The sequence below is a fragment of the Phalaenopsis equestris genome, unplaced genomic scaffold (genome assembly GCF_001263595.1).
Source record: "Phalaenopsis equestris unplaced genomic scaffold, ASM126359v1 Scaffold000391, whole genome shotgun sequence".
NCBI lineage: Eukaryota > Viridiplantae > Streptophyta > Magnoliopsida > Asparagales > Orchidaceae > Phalaenopsis > Phalaenopsis equestris.
In genome coordinates, this window is record NW_018164833.1 from 324964 (window position 1) to 345229 (window position 20266).

General features: G+C 34.0%; 1 protein-coding gene across 3 annotated transcripts in view; it reads left to right on the forward strand.

The window, feature by feature from the left end:
* Positions 1-19013, forward strand: part of LOC110026650 (high mobility group B protein 15-like) — a 47000-nt gene extending 27987 nt beyond the window's left edge. For 2 of the 3 annotated variants that reach the window (XM_020727669.1, XM_020727670.1), the window contains 5 exons: positions 2722-2884; positions 2983-3069; positions 3155-3256; positions 3462-3811; positions 18648-19011. In XM_020727669.1, coding sequence (XP_020583328.1) covers positions 2722-2884; positions 2983-3069; positions 3155-3256; positions 3462-3811; positions 18648-18677 — 732 coding nt within the window. In that variant the 3' untranslated portion in view covers positions 18678-19011. Of the gene's footprint in view, positions 1-2721; positions 2885-2982; positions 3070-3154; positions 3257-3461; positions 3812-14378; positions 14452-18647 lie in introns of all 3 variants that reach the window. The other variant, XR_002294232.1, reaches the window with a different exon arrangement.
* The last annotated feature ends 1253 nt before the right edge of the window (positions 19014-20266 follow it).

The window sequence follows — 20266 nt, forward strand, 5'->3', positions numbered from 1 at the left end:
ATTTCTAAAATGAGGCGGGTCCCATTTCTAAGATTCTAAGATAGTCGAAGGGAGATCCCTAAGGCTAGATCCTAAATCTTAAGAGAAAGACTAGACCTCACTAAAAATGAGGTCAACACCTTCCACCCCGCCTCTTGCAGGCCTCTAATCTTTGCCCACCGGATTTCTTGCTCGTCAAGTTTGTGTTGTCCTTCTTGTGTTGTGTATTTGCTTGTGTCTTGCACCGTTGCTTTGCGTGGTTATTCTATTTGCTTTGAGTCTTCATTGTAACCTTATTTAGAGTCAATAATAATATTCATATTTTAAAGGCATTGTTTGGGTCAACTCCGGCATCACTATCTTTAATGACTTGACTATAAGTCATATCAACACTTTTCTTTTTAAAAACTTATCAAAGGACTTCTCTTAGAATCTTATGGTAAGTTTTTTTAAAATCAATAAAAATCATATGTTGATTCTTCTTATTCTCTCTGTACTTCTCCATTAAATCACTAAAAATATGTCCGACATAAATCCAAACTGATTATGAGAAATCTTTGTATCACGTCCAAACCTATGTTCAACTACCCCCTTCTATGATTTTAAAGTATGACCCATTAATTTAATTCCTCTATCATTTGCACACTTTTGTGTATCCTTTTTATTCTTAAAACTTGAGACCAAAATAATTTTCCTCCACTCGTCAGGCATATTTTTAATTTTTAAAATAATATAAAGTTTAGAAAGTCAAAAAAATCTGAAATCTTCTAAATATTTCCACATTTCAATCGGGATATCATCAAGTTCTAGTGATTTTTCACCATTAATTTTCCTTAAAACCACTTCAACCTTCTTTTTATTAATGTGATGTTAAAAATAAAAAATATATATATATGGTTATATTAAAAAGTTAATAAAATATCTCACTCACTTATGTTGAATGTATTCCTTTAAGAAAAACTCTTTTTTATTTTTATGTTTGATACACTTTACTTGAATTAAATCTTTACTTTTATTTTCTCTTTGTTTGGCTAGTTTATACATATATTTTTCATTCTCTATAGTATTTAATTTATTATAAAATCACTAAAAGCAGAGTTCTTAGCGTCATAAATTATTTTCTTAGACTCCCGATGGGCTAGATTATATTTTCCCAGTTCTCTAAGATTTCACATTAAACTAATTTTTATAACATAATTTTCCATATTTTATCTTTTCTTTCACATTATTTTTCCACCTACAACTTTTTTTATTAATAAAAATTTTTTCTTTTGAATTTCTTAGTTCATATTTTGTCATTTGCTTAATAGTGCTTGTTATTTTATTTCATATATAATTAGCTTCTTCATTAACATCCCAAGTCTTGAAATCTTAAAGTTTACTCATAAAAATAATTGTGTCTTTTACTTAAAGTTTACTCATAAAAATAATTTTGTGTCTTTTAGGTGCTCTCATCTAATTTTATGATAATGTTTTACTGTGTTTTTTATCCTACAGTTCATCTTCTTAAAATCCAAAAATAATAATTGATAATGAGTATTTAGATTTTCACTTGGAATGATCTTAGAATCCTTACATTCTGAACTATATATTTTTCTCATAAAAAATTAATCCATGTGTTTTCTTAGATCTATCTTATATGTAATAATACGATCATCTCTTTTCTTAAATAAAATATTAGCAATTACAAAATTATAAGCTAAACAAAATCTAATATGATTATGCCTTCTTCATTAATCACTCGAAAACCGTAGTCATCATGAATATTTCTAAAAAATTCTACCACTTTTCCAACTTGTTCATTTAAATCTCTTTCAATAAATTTTCTTTTAAAAGGTATCATTTGCAATAATTCTTCTAGGTCATTCCAAAATTTATCTTTTGAATCTATATCTAAACCTATTTAAGCAATTTAAGCATTTATAATATTACAAATCTTAGTATCAACAACAATCTTTAGGACTATAGTTATATTTCAAATTCTATTATTTTTTATAACATTGTCTTTCAAACTCTTTTCTATAATTCAACCTACACCATTTCTTGTGCGACTCCTATTTGAATACTAAAATTTAAAACCTAAGCCATCCATCTCCTTAGCTTTTCTTCATTCCATTTAGTTTCTTGAATGCATAAGATATTTATCTTCCTATGAACCATATTATTTACTAATTCCGAAGTTCCTATAATCCAAGGTCATATCCTAATATTAGTTTTATGGACAAATTTTTTTACCCGCATTCATCCATAATATGGGATCACTTACTTAATTAACACCACACCCGGGAACCATTATAGCGGCCCTTGCACACTTTTCGCTATATTCAAGACATACGACACGTCATTTCCAGGCGATGTCTTAGCATTTACACAGTGATTTAAAAGATTCTTGTCATGATTTTTTAAAAAAAAAATTATGCTGACTGTTGCTACTTAACACTACCTTTCACTCTTCACATCTAAGATTTGAGATCCGGCAATGTCAACATTAATAATAGAAGAGAGTAATACAGATAAATGTTCTAAACAAAAATATGTGTAATGATAAAGATATATAATAATAATAATGATTATGGAGTAATGCTTTAAATAAATGCCGCATGTTCTAATATTTATATGACAACTAGTAATTCATTGACTCTTAATACATTAACAATTTATCTTGTTGGATTTGTTTTGAATGACTTCAAAATCTTTTCATATATTTTAGATGGCTTTGTCATCCTCATAATTTGATCACAGGTTATTAAAGATCGAATATGGAAAGATGTAATTTCTGCCTTCAACTTTCCATCAACAATTACAAATGCATCATTTGTTTTGAGAAAGTACTACATCTCTCTGCTTCAACATTATGAAGAAGTATACTTCTTCCGCAATAAAGTTGTAATAGACCCAATAACTGGTACCATCTCTTGCACTTTAATTTATTTATTGGTATTATTTGTTTGCTTGTTTGACATTACAAAGGTTTTCATTTTCTGCTGAAAACTATTTTTTCAGGTACAAATCATGGTACTCCTTCAGTATCAAAACCAAATCAGGTGGGAACTACTGGCACACATGGTACCAGTGGAAAACATTTAACAGGTTTGCCAAGGAGGTTTCTATTTCATTTGTGCTTGATATGCGATCCATTTTTTATTAGGCGCCTAAATTCTAAATACAAATGCAGATCCTTTATCTGGTGAGGTTCAAATCGACCAAGAACCATTAAAGCAACAAAATTCGACAAAGATAGCACAATTAAAGAATTCAACAGGACTTCATTTGCCAGGTTTTCTGTTGTCTTATTTTTTTCTTAACTCTTACTTTATTTATATACTAAAATTGCTTAAGCTACACGCAACAAAGTAGACACATCAGCCATCTATTTATATGTATATGTTGTATTTCTTATAGTAATGATGCCAGATTGCACACCTTTTTTTAGGGAAATAATAGTCTTATAATAGAGGAAATATTCGGTTGCTAATATGCAGGATATCCACCACTAGAAATAGGTTCTTGGTTGAGAGGGGAAATTACAGGAAAGTTTGAGAATGGATATCTAGTGACTGCCAGCTATGGTTCTGAAAAATTCACTGGCGTTCTGTATCATACTCATTGTGATGCTTCTCAGAGTCAGACCTTATCGTCTTCGTCTTCTGGTCAGCGGAGCAGGAAAAGGCCTTCCCAAGCAACGGAAGACCCTTTTCTTTCTAAATCAAATAGTTCCAATCTACATCTTGATCATGGTGTAAAAGTCAATCCTTCTTTGTCCACTGAAGAAAAGAAAATAAGCAAGCAGCTGGGAGATTTGTGGAATCGACTCACTCAACCAAGCAATGAGGTAATTTTAGAAAAGCACTCTAATCATTATATATATATATTTTATTCAAATCACTCAAACATGCTTGGTATAGAACGGATAAGGGTTTTGATTTCTAATGTAATTAGGATGATGCATTCGAGTGCAATTCACATAGAAAATTAGTCATCAGTGACTACGAAATACACAAAAAATTGCTTTTATCTGGTGCAAATCAGAAAATTTAATAATTTGAACTTAAATAATAATGCAATGACTTAGCAAGTAATTGAAATTCTTCACTACAAAATCAAGAGCTCTAGCATAATTACTTTCAAATATTTAGATGAAATAGACAAAACAAAAGAGTCATTAAATCTAGAAGATCCTGACCTTGCACTGGTAAAAGGAGACGACTTCTTCTAGAATTAAGTAGTTACACTTATATTGCGATAATCATACATCCATTTTCCACACAAAGTTGATAGTGGAACTATCAATTTTATTGAATCAAAAGCTCACTATTACATGCCTCTGGTATTGATCTTTATAGTCATATACTTTTCAGTTGGATCTCTCTCATTAATTTAACTTAATTTTCAAAATAATATCCAAATTTTGTTTATCAACAAATTTGGCATAAATGTGCTACGTGATGGATGATATAAATTCTCGCCACTAACTATATGCTTAAAACCACCCATGCTACAATAGAACTGACAAGATATTGAACAAGAATTTGATAAGCACCGGTAATAGAACCTGCCAAAGAAGCTGCAAAAGTAGAATCCGCAATGCATAAAATTGGAATTAGCTAAGCATCAACAGCAACAAAACCCATATATCCTTGAATATGAATTCTGTAATATTTTCAGTAGCATCGTTGTACCTTGAATGCATAACGATAACGACAATATAGCTAGAAGTTACACTGGCATTGTAGTTAGGATTCTTGCAAAATTTTAACTATAGGGGCCATTGCTAGTGTTCCCAAAATGAGAGACTACATCAATCTGCTTGACTTGGAAAAAAATGTTCTTGATGAATTTAGCATTTGATATTTATAAAGGAAATTAGAGTATAGATTTTTCACTTCATTTGAAGTAATCCACAAGTCTACACAAAAAGTTTAATAGGCCATTTTAGATACATTTAGAATCAACTGTCAGTATTAAATACAATTTCATCATATCTATAATCGATTTAGGACTAGGTTATATAAAATAAATTGTCTTGTAGAATGTCACTAGGTGGAGATGGAAAAAATGTGAAAAATCTAAGGAATTGGCAGCAGTTTCATGAAATATGAACAAACAAGACTAAAACTTGAAATAATTCCTTTTGAAAAAAATTGATTTGGAGATGTTAGCTTTAATAAAATGGTCTTGCCTTTATAACATTTAATTCCTCAAGGGTTTCTAAGGTAAGTTTATGTATCATTATTATATCACTTAGTTCAAATTTAATGTCTCCTATTGGCTTCAACAAAAAATTACAATTATCATAAATAATATTCCATATTTTTTAATGTCATGCGATTGAAGTTCAAGCAAATTATAAAATCATGTAAATGACCTATAATTCTCATAATCGAGAAACCATAATTTAGGAATATTCTCATACAATTTAAGCATATTCTTGTTGCATTTGGAACCTTCAACCTTCAAACATTGTGCATCAATTTAGCGTAAGAGCTTTAGAGAGAGTCGTCTTAGATGGTTTGTTCACATTAATTGTTGACCTTTTGATGATCCGATTAGAAGAATAGATGTTTTATATTCAAATTATGTTAAGAAAGGTAGCGGCAGACCTAGGATGACTTGGGCATATTGTATAAAAAATGATCTTAATTTACTCTAAATTAAATGAAAATATGACACTAAATAGGGCGCAATGGAGAAAAAGGATTCATGTAGCCGATCCCACTTAGTGGGATAAAGGTTTTGGTGTTGTTGTTGTTGTGAACTGAAAATGACTCGATATTAGGGGAGCTTAACAAATTGAAATAGAGATGAGATTTTTTATAACTTTGCAAAATAAATTCATTGAATTATTAGATTGAAAAAAATCAAATGTGTTTGAATACATTAATTTAATCGAAGCACAACTTTAAAATTTGGAAACTAATGGATTCCAATTATATTGAACTCATGAAATGATTCAGCTGGATGTTAATATTGATAGGAGACTACTAAATAATTGTGATATATATATTGTAGCGTAATAATTGAAAAAAAATTTGAAATCAATAATGTCGGTTTGAACAAAACCGTTCAGATGTTTTCCATCATTAGGAAATGGAGGGAATGATTTGTTTATTCCGAGGGAACATACGAGGAAATCGAGTGGTATCTTGTGTGTGTATGAGACGAAGCTAGAGGGAGGTGGAGACTTGTTCGCGTTCCAAAAAAGACACCTAATGCTAAAATTAAGTTTTGTGTTGGAAGCGGAGGGTGCGAGTGACGAATTATGAGTGGTATCACATGCAAAGGAAGAAAACTACTTTGATCAAGCTAGTGCATATGAACGTGGACATAGTGTCATCGTTGTGTGTATTCGGGAAATGAAGATCAGGGAGCTAATGCTGCTTACGATGTGTTCGTCTGTGGGTGGAGGAGTTTGTCCGTCTATGTGTAGAAGCCGTGTAGTGCAAACAAAGTATGCTAAGGAAGATAATGTAATGTTTAATTTTATTTCCACAGATGTTTAAATTATTTTAAGTTAACAAATATTATTAGGTAATTGTTTATTAATTGATATTAGGGAGTGGAAATTGTAGAACTTTATGAATTTAAGGCTTTGGAAAATTAAGATTGTTGAGTTTGCAAAAAGAAGAAAGAGGACTCGATGTTAGTGTATTCTAATTAATTTATATCTGTAATTACAGTCTAAAATAAGTTTTACATTTAACAGGAAATAAATAAAATTTTTATTCAAAGAGTAGGTTTGAAAGATATACAACAGGTTTGGGCTAAGAAATAAGCATTATCTCGATGAATGTAATTATTTTGAAATTCTAAAATTTAATTATTCATTGCTTTCTTTACGTTATAAAGTTAATTTGGAAATTTAATTGAGAATATCTAATAATTATTTCTTTTTAGATATAATAAATTATTATGGAAACTTAAACCTTGAGAAAGTTAAATTTGTATGTTATAAGAAAATGTTAGGAAGAATTTAACATAAAAGTTTATTTAGAAAATTTAGAATATAGACATTTAACTATATAGCTTACGATTTCAAGTGTTAAAATTAGGGAGCTTGAGGTTAAAAATTAAGTGATGTAAAAATTATCAAAAAGATCAAATGAGTAATTGTTGTTTTATATGTACTAAATTTCTTTTCCTTTATTTAAAAGTAGTTTTATTTTCAAAGAAAATAAAATCATAATGATATAGATAAACTAATCAGACATGTTGATATCGGCAAAAGGGTATGTGGACAAAATTTTGCAAGAAGATAAAGAGAAAATGTAAAGAGCAGAATTCGAAAACAAGAAATTGAAAATCAGAAAATATGGAAGAAGATATAAAAGAGATACACTAACAAATAAAAGATACAAAATACAAGAGACACCTGATGTCACCACCAAGAATGAAGTTGCCATCACATGACGTTGTGTATACAAGCACATTCCCATTTTGGAACCTATGGAGCCAAAGCTCACATCTTTCTACCTTATTCCAGAAGTCCCCTAATATAACACAAGTCCTCCTATTTATCATGAAACAAATGACCTAAATTTTTTTAAAAATAAACATACGAAAATATCCTTACTAATATATTAACCCACTTGATTTAATTGAATCGACCACATTTATTCCGAATCAAAATGAAGACTCTCCGTGTCATTCTCGGGTGGGAGGAGCTCCTTCATCTCCATTGAATCGATCTCTTCCAAGTGATCCCTTATGTAAAGAGGTTGCAATTACAAAATAAGCTATATTAACACCCTACTTTAGATACAACTATTTCACATTATTGTCATCACTTAGTAAACGAATCTATTTCAAGTTTTGGACACCTGAATTCTGAACATGGAGTAGGAACTCATCTGGATGGTAACGAGGCAACAAGAACCCGAATGAACTCACTTTTTCTTGATCCAATCTAATTATGAAAGTTCAGTAACCAGAGTTATAGGCCTATACTTCAATTCCTATGTACTTACATATCTAATACTATACTTCCATTTTTACATGCATACCACCTTACCAATGCATAAAAAGGGGTATTTCACTTTTTAAAAGTTAAACGGTAGTATTTTTGGTGTGATATGAAAGATTTGGGTGGTATAAATGTAAAAAAGTAAAGTTTAGGTGATAGATATGTAAATGGAAAGGAATTGGGTGATATTTATGTAACCGCCTGAAGCAGGAGAACCCCCTACTCTCGACGCGGGAGTCTCTTGAACGAAGCAGCGACCCGACTACTGTATTTGATTCGAACCAATTCAAGTTTTTTCCTTTTTGAGGTGTTGACCGGTCCCATAGAACCTCTTCTAGTTGTCCTATTATTATATATTTGCTTTCTTAGTGGTCTAAGATTAGTTTTTGCGTATCTGTCAAGACAACCGCTGACGTCTCTTTTCTACTTTTGAATGTTGTATCTAAGGGTTTGAGTGATGCTCTGGCTATATCTCTCCCTCGAGGTGGTGATTATCTTCCATATCCCCTTCCACATTCTCCTCACGTCTTTCCCGACCACCCTCCATTGTTTCATCCGCCCTCGAACAACCACACTTTGTTGTTTTTCCTTCAATTTTATGATTACAAAAACCTTTCCTCGTTGATGCCGTCCTTGACAGACGTCTTCTTATTATCTCGCCGCCCCACACATTCCTCGTTCATGCCGCCCCTGACAGACGCACTCTTGTTGTGCTGCTGCCCCCGCATTCCTCGTCGTTGTGGCCGACTTTCCCCTTCGCTGCAACCACCCTGAAACAGTTGCTCCCAATCGTTTTCTATTGTTCCGGCTGCTCATTCATCTGTTTTTCCCATTCCAGCTTGCTGCCATTGCCACAACTTCTCTTCGCTGATGTTGTCATTTTCCTCTCTATCGTAACCCTTCCTAACCGTTTATCGCTTTCCAGTCTCCTCTTTTTTGTTACCACAACCCTGTACAACAACTGTACTTATTGTTCCTACAGCTTTGCACCTCCCTCTCACAGTCATCAACACATCTTTGCTATCACTACACCTCTAACCCTTCACCCACTCTTTGCTACCTTTCCGTAGGACCAAACCCTTGTCGATCACTATCACCACCCCGAGATCCACCCTATATTGAGTTTGTTATATCGTGTCTATTAATTTTATTTTGTTTTGTGATATTATATTTCTCTAGTTTGAATTCAATAATAATATTTGATTTTTCTATTCTTGTTTTGGTTAACTCCGGTATAATTTGGTATTTGAGCTTGCCTAATTCTAGTCCTATCCTAAGGTTTCTAGCATCCACCAATACATAACCCTACCTCCAAACAATAATCCTTCTCTTTGCTAATTTTTCAAACTGACCACTTAAAATTTTATTTCCCGCCCTCCATCATTCCTATACACCCTTTTCCACCTACTCAAACTCAAATCTCAACCACACCACCCAAGAGACAATTCTCGGAGACCTGTTCAGGAGGAAAGGCCACAATGTGATTTATGAGCATTCCTCCAACTGCAATAGAGAATGACGACCTTCGAGAAGAGACAATCCTGAAGAGTCACCTGTAGCCATAACTGTGACTTGTCAGATTGAAGGAATGCAATAGATCTCTTCCACCATGCATATTCCAGAGGTGAACCCCTATCCTGAAGAGTTGATCTTAAATTTTAACCAAGTTAATTTTATAAATTTCTACGTCATAAATCGAACAATTTGATATAAAATACTATATATTAATTTTGAATCAATTAAGTGATATAAAAATTTAAAGTTATAAGCTTTATTAAATTAATTAACCTAATTAATTATGAAGTAACTATCCATTAATCCTCAAATCCACTATTAACAACCGACCTTGTGCCACTTTATTTCTTTCGATCAGTCTAATAGGGCATCTAAAACTTCAATTTTTACTCCCCTCTCCTTATTTCATCTCTTGTTCCCTTATCCTTGTTAGAGTTTCACGCTGCAGAAAGTCTGACTGGAAGTGTTCCCGCAGGCTCTCGTGCTCGGCAATTGTAGCAAGGGGCGGACGAGCAACAGGGAAGCCGAGCAACACCTGGGAAGACCGAAACTCTGGATAATATCGACAAGGGACGAGTAGACCAAAGCTTACCTCCATAGATAATTGTGATGTTTTGCAACTTAGAAAGGGGATTGCTTATCGTTGTGCCAACAGAATAATATCGGTTAAGGGCAGGTAATGACCTTTCCACCTTAGATAATCATGATGTATAGATCGTTAATCGCTATGCCGACAGGAGCCAATGAGACAATATTGGTACAGGGTGTGTTAGGTTGTTGACGGTATCCTCATAGAGACAAAAATATATGTAAAGAATATATGGTAAAAGTACAGTTAAGATAAATGCATATAATAGAAGATTAGTGTATGTTCATTTTGAAAAATATCATTGACACATGCATTAGTATATATCAGATTACTTATAAAATTATGAAATACCAACATATTATCAGATTTCTTATAAATTAACATAAATAATTTTTTTTTGGATTACTATAGTATAAGAGTGTCGTTACTTCTGGGTTATCTTCAAATACTCATTATGTTGTTTTAATATTCTTTTTAGGTTTTAAACATTTGAACAAGATAAATAAAAGAAGATCAAATGACGAGAACAACAAACAAAAATATACAAATTTCAACTTGCTAATTTTAATTTTTTTAGTTGCTCTTTCATACATTATTTGAATATTAAATTATTAATAATAAAATTAGAATAGCAGTGAACTAATTTTGACCATCCGACCGTCTGTTCTTGTCTTGGTTAACTCTAAGCCACGAGCTGGGTCGTGAAAAAAGTGGTATCAAAACAAAGACTTAGATTAAATAACATGAATCTTAATGAAAGAGCCAATAAGATAATTGGATTAAGCAATAAATATTAAAAATTAAAAAAAATTATTTGAGCATAATTAAATTATGATTTTTTTCAAAATTATGGATGATCAAGATGAAGATGTTAGAGATGAAATTGTAGAATCTGTTGTACCCTAGAATGTCACAGGCTGTGCTGGTGTTTTATTTGATATGATTTGTAGCGTGACTCAGTTAATTAATAATTCTATATCTCAAGTTAGCAGCAGTGGAGGACCACCAATAGATAAGTACTTGATATTTTTTCAAGATATGAGACCACCTTTATTTTATGGAGTAGGACGACCAGTGGAAGTTGAAAACTGACATTTGATAGTACAGAAGATTATAGATGACATGACTTGTCGACAGGAGATAAGTTACCCTAGCCACTTTTGCTTTTGAGAGGGAAGCTTAAAGATTGTAGCATAGTCAGATGTAGAAGTTCCGACGTTGAACCAGCCACTTGGTGCAGTGGGACAAGTTTGTGAAAATATTCAGAGATTGGTTTGTATCCCAACTACGAGGTAGATAAAAGATAAATTCATTAGGTTGGTGCAAAGAGATCGATCAGTTATGCAGTATGAAGCAAAGTTTATTTTGTTATCAAGATATGCACCCTAGATTTTTTCCTGGACTGAAAGATTCAATCCGACAACTACTAATGCCACTTAGGATTGAAAACTATTCTGTACTAGTGGAGTGGGACAAGTTTGTGAAAATATTCAGAGATTGGTTTGTATCCCAACTACGAGTAAAAGATAAATTCATTAGGTTGGTGCAAAGAGATCGATCAGTTATGCAGTATGAAGCAAAGTTTATTTTGTTATCGAGATATGCACCACAACTCACTCCAAATGCAGAGGAGAAGTGTCATAGATTTTTTCCTGGACTGAAAGATTCAATCCGACAACTACTAATGCCACTTAGGATTGAAAACTATTCTGTACTAGTGGAGAGAGCTATGATCGTGAAGATTGATTTCCAGCAGACTGAAAAGTGTAGAGACATGGATAGGAGGAAGAGTTTGAAAGAAGTGACACCAACTGTTCATTCAAGATGAGTGTTTAGTGGGAAGAAAATAAAGTCCTACACTGGTGTTGTTAGCCAGACTGGTAGTAGCACTATACAACCCTGTGTTAAGTGTGGGAAGCAGCAATTGGTGAATGTTTAATTGGGTTGAAGGTGTGTTATCTATGCAGATAGCCTGCACATCAGAGGGGAAATTGCCCTAATCTATTCAAAGATCCACATTAGATGTTTATTCAAGAAAGGATCCAGTTCAGAGGAATGTTTCGGAAGGTTCTATTTCTAGAAGTAGTTAGCAGAGGATAACAAAAACTGATACTATGGCTCGTTAGGAGTAATCAAGGCAGAATATTTGCCCAAGAGTCTATTCCTTAACCCATCAGGAGCCAGAAGAACATGTTGCAACTGATGTTGATGCATAGCGTTTGTTATGTTCTAGTTATCACTTAACAAGAAAAAATTTTGTAATCACTTTTATTTTATCTTCATAGTTGATGTGAAGTTTATGAATTTTGAGGACGAAATTTTATAAGAAAGGGAGATTGGAATAACCCATTTAGAGAAATTTGATTAATTTTTTGGCAATGTAATATGGATCCAAATTTAAGCACCTCCGAGATTTCAACCGATTTAATTTTATAAAATTCTGCGCATTAAAGAGCAATTTGATAAAAAATCATTATATATTAATTTTGAATAGATTAAGAGATATAAAAATTTAAAAGTGATATGTTTTATTAAATTAATTAACCTAATTAATTCCTAAGTCATTCTCCCTTAATTCTCAAATCCACTATTCAAAACCGACCTTACGCCACTTTATTTCTTTGGATCAATCTTATAGAGCATCATAAACTTTGATTTTTCCTCCTCTCCCAATTTCCTCTCCTGTTTTCCTTTCCCTGTTGGGGTTTCACGTGGCAGAAAGCTTGCTTAGAGGTGTTCCCGCGAACTCTCTCGTTTGGACCACCATAGCAAGGGGCGGACGAGCGACAGGGAAGCCGAGCGACACCTGGGAAGGCCGCAACTCAGGATTTAGGGATTCGGGATGATTTTCATGAATCCCCATTTTACAATATTTGAGACATTCATATCCTTCCACACCCTTCGGTTTTAAAGTTTGCCTCATTTTTTATGCATTGTTTGTTTCTGGTACCTGTCGGAAATATCGATTGTGTCGAATGTGTTGAATGTGGTTTACAAGCTCCGGAAGTGTTTTTGCACATCACCAGTGAAGGGAAAAGGATATTTGAATTGTTAAGAAGAAGAGATAAGATATTGGACAACTTATATATTATGAATTCTTAATTAATTTAAGTTTTCATGTTAGTTTGCTTGAGGCGGCGAGTTAAAGGCAACCATGTAGAAGATTGTCGTTGGACGATTGCATAAGTTTCAGGTAGCATAATCCTATGTTGATAAGAAGAATAATATAATTTACAGAAATCACTTGAATCATAAAATTTACTATTATGTTTTATAGGTTATTAAGCTCAACATATAAATCACCGTAATCTTCAGCTAGCTATCGAAGATTAAGTCTTTAGCGGAGTAATTGCAGTGAGTAATCATGTTTCTAAATTTCAGTAATTTTTTATATTTCAGATTGTATGTTTGACTCCATATATCCCCTAATTTAATCAGATTCTTTGTATTGTTAGATATGAAAGATATGATAAACATAGTAGAAAAAGATGTGCATGCATGATAGATATGACATGAGATGAATAATATTTAAATAAACATTATATGTAAGAAATGTAAGATAGACATGTAAGAAAATATGGATGATATAAGAGATATGAATGAGATAGATATATGAATGATATGAAAGATATGCATGATGAATTGTTGCACAATAAAGTAGATATGTATGTTGTCTCAGAATAATGTATGTTATGAATAATGAAATAGTTTATATATGAATGCTTGTATGTGAGTGTTTAAAGTAGAATTTCAATCTCTAAGGGTATGGTATGGGACACCAGTGTACCCACACGTGTAGCATTTTTCTACATCCCCAGGCAATTGTGATAGTTATATCACTTACTGTCGTGCCAACAAGATAATATTGGGCAGGGGCGAGTAAACCATAACTCTCCAAACAATTGTAATGTTTACATTGCTAACCGTTGTACTGATGAGATAATATCGGTCAGGGGCAGGTAAGAGTCCTAGAAAAGTGTCATGTATAGATTGCTAACCGTTGAGCCAACGGGAGCTGACAAGGCAATATCAGTCAATGGTGGGTTAGGTTGTTGAAGGCGACATCACAGAGACAGAAATGTAAGGAATATAAAGTAAAAGTAAAGTTAACAAAAATGCTTATAAAAATTAGTGTATGTTTATTTAAAAAAAAATTATTGATAGATGTATTAGTATATATCGTATTGACTAAAAAATTATGAAAGACCATATTATAAAAGTTCTTATAGACTAGCATACATATTTTGTTTTTTTTTTATTACACTAGTTTAGAAATGTTGTTACTCCTGTGCTATCTTTAAATAACTCATTATGTTGCTTCAATGTTATTTTTAGGTTTTAAATATTTGAACAAGAAGAACAAAAGAAGATCAAATGTGTATAGAAGACGAGAACAATATTCAGGAAGGTACAAATTTTAACTGTTAATTTTAATTGTTCACTTTAGTGACTCTTTCATGTATTATTTGTATATTAAACTGTAGTAATATAATTAGAATATCAGTGAACTGATTTCTATTGTCCGACCGTCCGACCATCTGTTCCTGTATTTGTTAACTCTAAGCCCCGGGACGAGTTGTGAGATGAAGTAAAAGTAGATTTGTCATATTTTGATGGCCACATTGATCTAGACGAGTTCATCAAGTGGCTTTGGACAGTGGAAACTGTCTTTGAGTGCCTGGATGGTTTCTTCCAACATAATGGTGAAACTAGTTGTCAGCAAGTTAAAGAAGGGTGTGTTGTTATGGTGAGAAAAGTTGAAGCACCCAAATCAGCGTGAGGAAAAGAAAATATCACTACCTGGTCCAAAATATAATGAGAAATCCAGTGCCAGTACTTGGATGTTCATATCCTATATTCACAAGTCAATAGGCAATATCGTCGGATGACTGCCACATTTTACAGACAGTGTTTAATCTCGAAATCAAACAACGAGAGTACATTCAACAAAACATCCATGCTGACTCCGCGTGAGCAACACTAGTTCAGAGTAGAGAACAAGTGGAATCAATCCACATTTCCAAATCTGTCTCATCTAGGAAGTGTTTCAAGTATCATGAATTTGGGCATATCGAATCATTGCACAACCAAGAAAATGATTTCTTTCACATTTTATGGAGTACTTGAAGAAATAAACAGTGATTCAGGAGAAGATGAAGATTTCAGAGAGGATTTACAACTTCCAGCCGATGAGGAACAGACACTGGCGATTTCAGCTGACCCTGTGAGAGTGACTCCAGCTGAACTAATAGTAGTTGTTCTATAAAGGAGTGAGTCTAGGGTAATGGGTGTTCATGCAGAATATGAGATCGAGGTGGCTCGAGCTATCATTTTGCATGTGTTGAGAGAAGCATCAGTAGGACTGACATTGGACATGCAAAAGGGCTATGAGTTTAAAGAGCTGATACTAGATATAAAACCACCCCAGATAAGAGTATTCCAGAATTCTCAGATACTTAGCCTTCCTCCTAAATATCGAGGGAGGTCCAAGATATCAGGGATGATGAGCATTTGAGCTATTTTTGGAAGACCCTTTAGAGCATTTGGGTATTAAATTAAGTTCAGTAGTGTAATCACCTAGAGATAGTCAGATATGAGGGATGGCCCACAGTGTTGCAAAGCGCTTTAAGAGCTTTGTTGATAAGAACATTCTACAATGAGATCCAGGTTCTTTTAGAGGAGAAGAAACCTTTCTTGAGTGGTTAATACTTTTAAGTGTGGTTCATCTGCCATAGATTTTATCTCAGAGCTAATTCATCCCTACATACTTGATTATTAGGTACACTCCGACGAGCATGAGGGGTGAAATAAGAAAATTATAGATTTAATTGCCTAAGACGCATGTGGGAACCTACACCGATATGCAGCTCCACAGTTTAAGTTTTGCTAAAAGTGGATAAATACTTACTCAATAACGATGTGCTTTGAGATGACAATACCAACAAGTGTGACATACTTGGAGCTGACAACATTTGCACTACTTTCAAAGGGGTTTAACTGACTATTCTGAGGCGAGAAAAGCTTTAACGAATGGGGTTGAAGCTTCCCCAACCTCGGGAGACTGACGTGGGAGCACCCTTGCTTCTAATGTGGGAGTTCTGCAAATGAAGCAGTAACTCTGTTGTTTTACCTGGACTGAACTGGTCCAAGTTTTGTCCTTGTTGAGGAGTCTATCGATTCTCTTAGGCTACTCTCATTATCCTATTATTATATATTTTCTTTTGTAGGCATTTAGGGTTAGTTTTTGCATGAGTTTATGTTGAGACAACCGTTAGCGTCTTTTTTTCTCCCTTCGAGGGTTGTATCTGAGGGTTCAATTGGTGCTTCAGTGTATCTCACTTATGAGTTGGTGATTATTTCCCCTATCCTTTTCTGCATATTCCTTATGTCACTTCTAACACCCTCCATTGGTGTAGCCACCTGGAATAGCTGCACAATGCTATTTTCCTAGTAATTTTTCAATTCCAACTAGCTGTCCTCACTGCCGCTACCCCAGACAACCGTTCTCTTGTTGTTCTGCAACCCCCTCATTCCTCGCCGTTGTCGCTAACATTTTGCCTCGTTGTAGCCGCCTGGAAACAGTAGTTCCCAACCATTTTCTGTTGTTCTAGCCGCCCAACTATCTGTTTATCTCATCCTTGTTTGTTGCCATTGCCGCTACTACTTCCGTCATTACCGCCGTCCTTCCTTGCTGCCGCAACCTTGGACAAGCCTTCCCAGCTATTTACCCATTGTCCAACTCTATTTCTTTCTACCAACACTCAAGAAATCAACCATACTTGTTCTTAAAGCTTCGTAAATTCCCCTCACAGTTACCAACACACTTTGTTTGTGCCACGCCTTCCAGCTCTTCACCCACTGTTTGCTGCCTCTTCGGAGCACTAAGCCTCGCCAATCACCACCACCACCCCGAGATCCACTCCAACTTGAGTTTATTGTGTTGTTTATTCCCTATTTTGAATTCAGCAATAATATTTGATTTTTCTATTGTTCATTTGCTGTACTCCATTATTAATGCCTCTATTTCTTTTTTTTTTTTTTGTCTTTTTAAAAATTGTTTACCTAATATTTCAGGAATTATAAAAAAAATTGTTGTTGGATTTCAGTGTTAATAAGGTTTTAGCATCTTGGTCATTGTTGCTGCTACTAATCTTAATTTCTTATATGGGAATGACTTCTAAAAGAATTATTGATGCAGTTGTAAATAACTCAATATAGGATGATGATAATAAGCTTTTGTGGATGTGTTTTACCGTATTTGATGAAATAGGAGCGATAAGAGATGGGAGGAAATATGAAATTTAAATGCTTCTTTGGTTATGGAAAGTATAAATGAGCATATTTTAGAGTGAGAGTTCACTCAAGAGAATTTGGTGAAAGGCATGCAAGATAACATCCTTATAATTTGTAAACTAGCAAAAATTAGATGTGTAGGCTGTGCAAAAGTAGAATGTCTCATTTAATAATGTTCCACATCCTGAAGGTGTGTCAATAACACGTCATTTCATGTCTTACTTTTTCTTGTTTTTCTATGTCATATGATTTTTGTTGCGTTTTAACCGTGTCCATGCTGGTACAATCATTATTTGGTTGATGCTCTTCTATTTTTTTTAGTTGTTGTTTTAGGAAATCTTTTGATATTTAAGTTTATTTAATGTTCATCGGTTTAGGGAATGTGTTTTTCATTTTATTTAGGTATATTTCCTCGTAATTATCCTCATGGTTTTTTTAGGGACATTTACATACATACCCTCAATTCCTATATATTTACTTATCTAACATTTAAATTTTACCTTTACAATTATACCGCCCAAATATTTCCTATCACATCAAAAATACCACTATTTGAACTTTTAAAGGTGAAATACACCTTGTCATACCTAGGTAAGGCCGCTTCTATGTAAAAATTGAAGTTTAGTTAGATACGTAAACACATAAGAATTGAGTAGTATGTAAATATTTCTTTTTGAATAAATATGACCAAAGTTGATTTTCTCTGGATTGAAATGAAGAAATATTGAATTTTTCAGTCTCCTCACCTTTTGATTAAGCCTCTCTGCCATGGATTTTTTCTGTTCTTGCGCACTCTCATCTCTCTTGCTTTTTCTCTATCATCACACACACAAATGCGCGGTGATTTTTTCATTTTTGCTCTCCCTCACCCATAATTCTTTGACCGTCAGTCCCCACCACGTTTTACCCTCACACAATCTCCACCATCTGCGTGTCTCCTCTCCTGATTTCATCCCTCAGTCTCTAGTCCTCATTTATTCGCCTTTGTTTTCCACATTTCTTGCTTTCCACTAAGCTGCTTGTTACCAAATTCTCCCACATCTTCCATTACAGAATGAGAATCAATGCAACTTCTCAAGGAATTCAAGAACCCTTCGATTTCCTTCCCAATATCAGTTGATTCTTTGATTTCATTTTCTGGACATGTATTTGGCATGTAGACGCCTGATTTTTCTTCTGATATTTTACAATTTCTTTAAAATGCGAAAGTTTGACTTCCATGAAACATTATATAGACTGAGTATGACATTATTTGTGTCCATTATCTCTTTGCTGATATGCTTAACTTCTGATTAAATATTGGATTTCCAGGACAACCAGGAGACCGAGAGCGAGGGTTAGTAGGACATTTATGGGTTGCGAAACCTTGAAGAAGAAACCCAACTTGTCTGGTGATAATTTTTTTCAAAAATTGGAGCAGTTTTAGATCTTCGACACTCCGCCACAGAACCCTTGTCCAAACTCTGCCGAGTCCAGAAGAGCCTTCAGAGTATTTGATTCCACAGAATTTACATTACTGCGATTTTTGTTATTTACTCCGGACTGGAAAGAATTGTTGTTACAACTAATGGGGACTATTCTGGTTGTTCTGCTTTTACTTTGGTAATGCAAAAAATGAAATTACTGTTGTTTTAACTAATAGCCGCAATACATCACTTCATTAACAACAATACAATATGGGAGGTACCACTGAAGGTAAAAAACTCAGCAGCAGTACCTGCTGTCAAGACTGTTAGGAAATAACTAACTTGATTCTCTTCTTGAATTCTTAGAGCATGTATAGGAGTTTTGTAATGCTGAATAAACAGAAATTCTGTCTTATTTTCCCCTTCTTTATGGTATTAGAGCAGTGGGATCCTGCACTGATTTTTTCAAGTTTCTTCTTCTGTCGTTTTATTCTATCAGATCATTGTTCCAATGGATGATTCAGTAACATCAGGAACTCCTACCTCTTCTTTCTCTGCATCTAACAAAACCAGAACTTCATCACTCAAATCTCTGGCATCCAATATCAAACAACTTGCACAAAATCAGTTAACTAATGAGAATTGCCCCCATTTGGCGCGCACGTATCCTCAAGATTTTCATGACGAATGGATTTTCCAATTTTCTTGATGGAATAGCTGAATGTTCTAAACAATTCATCTCTTGAAGCAATGGATCAGTGACCTTGAATCCCCTTTATACTGCATGGATCCTTTTGGTTCAGAACTTATCAGCAACCTTGTACTCAACTATCTCTACAGCTATTCTTCTATACATTCTTCACCTCCAAACCTCTTTAGAAATATGGACAACCATTGAGAAACGACTCCAACCTACCAATAGGTTCAGAGTGAATTATACCATATATCAATGAAAAATAACACGACACGATACCTTTCAGAAATTAAGGTGTTGGCCGGTAAAATCACAGCAGTTGGATCTCATGTGGATCAAGAAGATGTGATCTTATACACCCTCAATGGTTTACCATCATACTATCAGGGTTTTAAAACTGTTATACGTACTAAACTTTATATCATTAGCCTAGATGATTTATACTCAACTTTTTGTAGTGAGGAGATCAATCTTGCCAATGAAAAGCCAAGGATGCAGCAAGGGCATCTTATGCAGACAAAGGTTGTAGCAACTTCAAACAAAGAGGAAGAGGTCGTGGCCATCCATCCTCTTCCAGTTGAAATCAGATTGGAGGTACTAGAGGAGAGAGACAATCCAATAGACATCAAATGAAGTTTATTTTAAATGTGGATGAGCTCTTTTAAACTGCCTTGAGTCATATATGTCTCTCTCTCTCTCTCTCTCTCTCTCTCTCTCTCTCTCTCTCTCTCTCTCTCTCTCTCTCTCTCTCTCTCTCTCTCTCTCTCTCTCTCTCTCTCTCTCTCTCTCTCTCTCTCTCTCTCTCTCTCTCTCTCTCTCTCTCTCTCTCT